General features: G+C 41.3%; 1 protein-coding gene across 1 annotated transcript in view; it reads right to left on the bottom strand.

The window, feature by feature from the left end:
* Positions 1-3991, bottom strand: part of MLH1 (mutL homolog 1) — an 18908-nt gene that overhangs the window by 12535 nt on the left and 2382 nt on the right. The window contains exons 5-6 of the mRNA XM_010713017.3: positions 3416-3488; positions 993-1084 (exon numbers count right to left, since the gene is read on the bottom strand). Of these exons, the coding sequence (XP_010711319.1) occupies positions 993-1084; positions 3416-3488 (165 nt within the window). The remainder of the gene's footprint in view (positions 1-992; positions 1085-3415; positions 3489-3991) is intronic.

Raw genomic sequence — 3991 nt, 5'->3', positions numbered from 1 at the left:
GTTTATTTCTCAAGAAAAACTAAAATAATAATTAAAAAAAAACACAAAAAATAGCAACAAACCTAATCAACTTACATAGATCTCGTTAGTTCAGTTTCAATACATAGTTTTAGTACTGAGAACATTTAGCTTTTCTCTTAAGAGAATCAACTTTCAACCTGTATGAAGAAAGGGCTGAGAAATGGCTGGCTTCTACCCCACCTGGACAGTTCAGCTGCCTTTTATCCAAGGCCAAGTTACGATACACATCAGCTGCATAACCTTGGCTTAATGTCAAAGGCCTGCCACAAGTTCATGTAGATGACATCAGTTGTTGCCCTTCCTTTGTGCACTGATGCCATCACTCCATCATAGAAGGCTGAGTTGGAAGACAAACTCAGCAAGACTTCAGATCAGCCCACTCCACATAACAGTCAGATCTGCCTCTTAACTTCCTGGCTGAAGTGTTTCTTCACAGTGAAGACTAAGTAGCTCGTTCAGGGAGAAAGCTAAGACTTAACACAGTGCCCTTCTATTCTTTGTTATCTTTTGTTTTTACTGAGAGTGCAAAGCAGTTTTATGTGGTTAAATTGCATAGGTCCTGCTTGCAAACCTCTGCACATATCAGATGCAGAAAAGGAACCCAATAAGGAAACATCATATTTGGTATCTAAAGTGATATGTACTTTTTTTTAAGTCGTCAAATTGCCATTCAGCTCTTTCACATTCAGTTATTCAGTTTTTACTTGGATTCTCTTCAAGTTAAGTTTATTTGAAGTTCACTTATTCAAGTCTATCTCCATTTGTTTGCTGGGATTCTTAGTAATACATCTGAATTGAGTATAGTTTTTCATCATCTAAATTTTCTCCATCAACTTAGACTGTTACCTAACACTGTACAACTAAAAAAAAGTAAAAAACAAAACAACATCACAGTATCACATACAGCAATCTCTCTGAAAAACCCATGTTCTTCATGGCAAAAGGAATTAGAGCTGCTTATTTCAGTTTACCTGCCAACAACTTCTAGTATTTTTGCATACTCTTCACTCGGATTTTTTAAAGCTTTCCTCCTTGTATTTACATTGTAAAAAAGATCTTCAACCTACAAGAAACAAAGGTCACAATTAGAGACCATTAAAAAAAAATAAATAAATCACTATATAAACTATTTTCTGAAAAGATAGAACAAAATTTTCTGACAATATTTTAGTTTATAGAAGCATAGAATCCTTAGAGTTGGAAGAGACCTCTGAAGGCCACCTATTCCAACTCCCCTGCAATGAACAGGGACATCACAGCTAAATCAGATTGTCTAGGGCCTGATCCAGCCTCGCCTTGAAAGTCTTCAGGGATGGAGCATCATCCACATCACTGGGCAACCTGTTCTAGTGCCCTCCACCCTCCATGTAAAATATTTTTTCCTTATATCTAACTTAAATTTTACATCTTTGAGCTTGAAACCATTTCCCCTTGTTCTGTCACCACAGACCCTGCTAAAGAGTCCATCCCCTCCTGTCCTGTTGCTCCCTTTTAGATACTGAAAGGCCACTATCAGGTCACCTCACAGCCTTCTCCAGGCTGAACAGCCCCAGTTCTCTCAGTCTATCCTTATAGGAGAGGTGTTCCATTCTGTGGATCATTTTTGTGGCCCTTCCCTGGATGCACTCCAACAGGTCTGCATCTCTCCTGTACTGAGGTCTCCATGTCTGGCTGCAGTACTCTGGGTGAAGCCTCACCAGCATACAGTAGAGGGGCAGGATTACCTCCCTCAACTTGCTGGCCACGCTTCTTTTGATACAGCTCAGGACACAGTTAGCTGCCGGGGCTGTGAGGGCACATTGCTGCCTCATGTCCAGCTTCTCATCCACCAGTACCTCCAGGTCTTTTTCAGCAGGGCTGTGCTCAATCTTTTCATCCTTCAGCTTTTATTAATAATTGGACTTCCCTCAACCCAGCTGCAAGACCTTGGATTTGTTGCACCTCAGGAGGTTCACCTGGGCCCACTGCTCAAGCCTGTCTAGGTCCCTCTGAGGGCATCCCTTCCTTCTGGCGTGTCAACTATACCACAGTTTGGCGTCTTGTGCAAACTTGGCTGCACTCAACCCCACTGTCAGTGTCACTGATGATGATATTAAAGTGTATCAGCTCCACACCAACCTGTGGAGGACATCACTCGTCACTGATCTCCATCCACTGAGCCACTGACCACCACTCTTTGGACTCGATCATGCAGCCAGTTCTTTGTCTATCAAACAGTTCACCCATCAGATCCGTATCTTTCCAATTTGTAGAGAAGGATGCTGAGAGGTACTGTGGCAAAGGCCTTACTGAAGTCCAGATAAATGACATCAGTGGCTCTTCCCTTGCTTCCATTGATGCAGAGACACCATCAGAGAAGGCCACTAGGTCGGTCAAGCAGGATTTGCACTTGGTAAAGCCATGCTGATTCTTCCATATCACCTCCTTGCCTTTCATGTACATTAACAAAGCTTCCAGAAGGATCTATTCCGTGATCTTCCACAGCACAAATGTAAGTCTGGTAGGTCAGTAGTTCCTGAGGTCATCCTTTTTACCCTTCTTAAAAATGGGTACGATGTAACCTTTTTTTCCAGTCACCAGGGACTTCACCTGATTGCTACAACTTTTCAAGTATCATAGAGTGTGGCTTGGCAACTACATGAGCCAATTCCCGGAGGACTCTGGGATGCATCTCATTGGGACCCACACAGACTTGTTGATGTTCAGGTTCCTCAGGTGGTTGTGAACCTGACCTTCGCTTACAGTGGGAGGAGCATTGCTTCTCCAATTTCCTTTTACCAAACCAAACGTTTGAGGCATGTGTGGCAAGCAGTTATCAGGGAAGACCAAGGCAAAAAAGTTGTTAAGTACCTCAGCTTTCTCCTTGTCTGTTGTCACCAGCCTGCCTGTGTCACTCTCTAGGAGAGGGTAGACCCTCCTGGATCTTCCTTTTCTGGCTGAGGTACCCTTGTAGAAGCCTTTCTTATTCTTTCTGGCATCAAGCTGTGCCCTGGCTTTCCTGACCCCTTCCCTACACAGCCTAGCTTGAAGGACCCATTAAAAAGGATCAATGTTCAGTGTTTCCTTACCTGCTTAGTTTCACCTAGTAAAATGCAATGTTTAAGTATTTTAGTACATCAGTTCTTTGTTGTTTTTAAACCAACGCCATGACCCCATAAACATCTGCTTTCCATTGAAAGTTGCAATTCTTCCATTGCAGATAGCACTGGATTCTCCAACTAAACTGTTTTAAGTGCAAATAAATACTGAAACAGCTGTGCAATCAAGGCACACAAAAAAAACATTTCAAAAATATTCTAAATGATGCTGTATATACCTTGCAATGCAACACGTAACAATAGGTGGTATAAATATAAAGACCTGGGAATAGTGGGAGAACAACCAACCAACCTACCATGATTTGTGTCCCTTGGTTTCCAGCACAGGGTTTTGGAGGGGCTTTGATTTTTCCATCACTGTAAGAGGCTCTAAGCAGAAAATAAAAAGTTGTCCAACAGTTAATAGAAGTGGGGGGGGAAAAAATCAAAAAAGAAATAAATGGACAGAAACCCTGTCATCATCATACTATTACCAGCAGAGAACTGGGTTTGCTGAAGGTTAACTGCAACTCCCCACTTTTTGCTAGTCCTCAATAACCTTTGCACACACAGGAGAAGCAGGAAAGTGAGAATAACAGCAGAGAAAAAGTACCAGATAAAAGGATATGTGTTCTGAAATTGCACTACTCAGATTTTCCTGCAATAGTAGGATTATTGTCCTTTAGTCTCTTTAATATTTAGACCTGCACTAATAATAATTCTTCCTCTAAACTTTATACTTGAGTTATACTGTTAAGACATTCTTGACTTTACATATAAGGTGTGTTTCTTTTTTGTCCGTAACAGGATTTTGGCATAAATGATTTCTGATCCATTCGGTTATTTCAGCAGATTATATAGACTAGAATTTCAAAGGGCACTCTTTTTTTTTT

Source organism: Meleagris gallopavo, chromosome 6 (assembly GCF_000146605.3).
Source record: "Meleagris gallopavo isolate NT-WF06-2002-E0010 breed Aviagen turkey brand Nicholas breeding stock chromosome 6, Turkey_5.1, whole genome shotgun sequence".
Lineage (NCBI taxonomy): Eukaryota > Metazoa > Chordata > Aves > Galliformes > Phasianidae > Meleagris > Meleagris gallopavo.
Note: the sequence above shows the minus strand (reverse complement) of the source record. Positions and strands in the feature narration are given on the sequence as shown.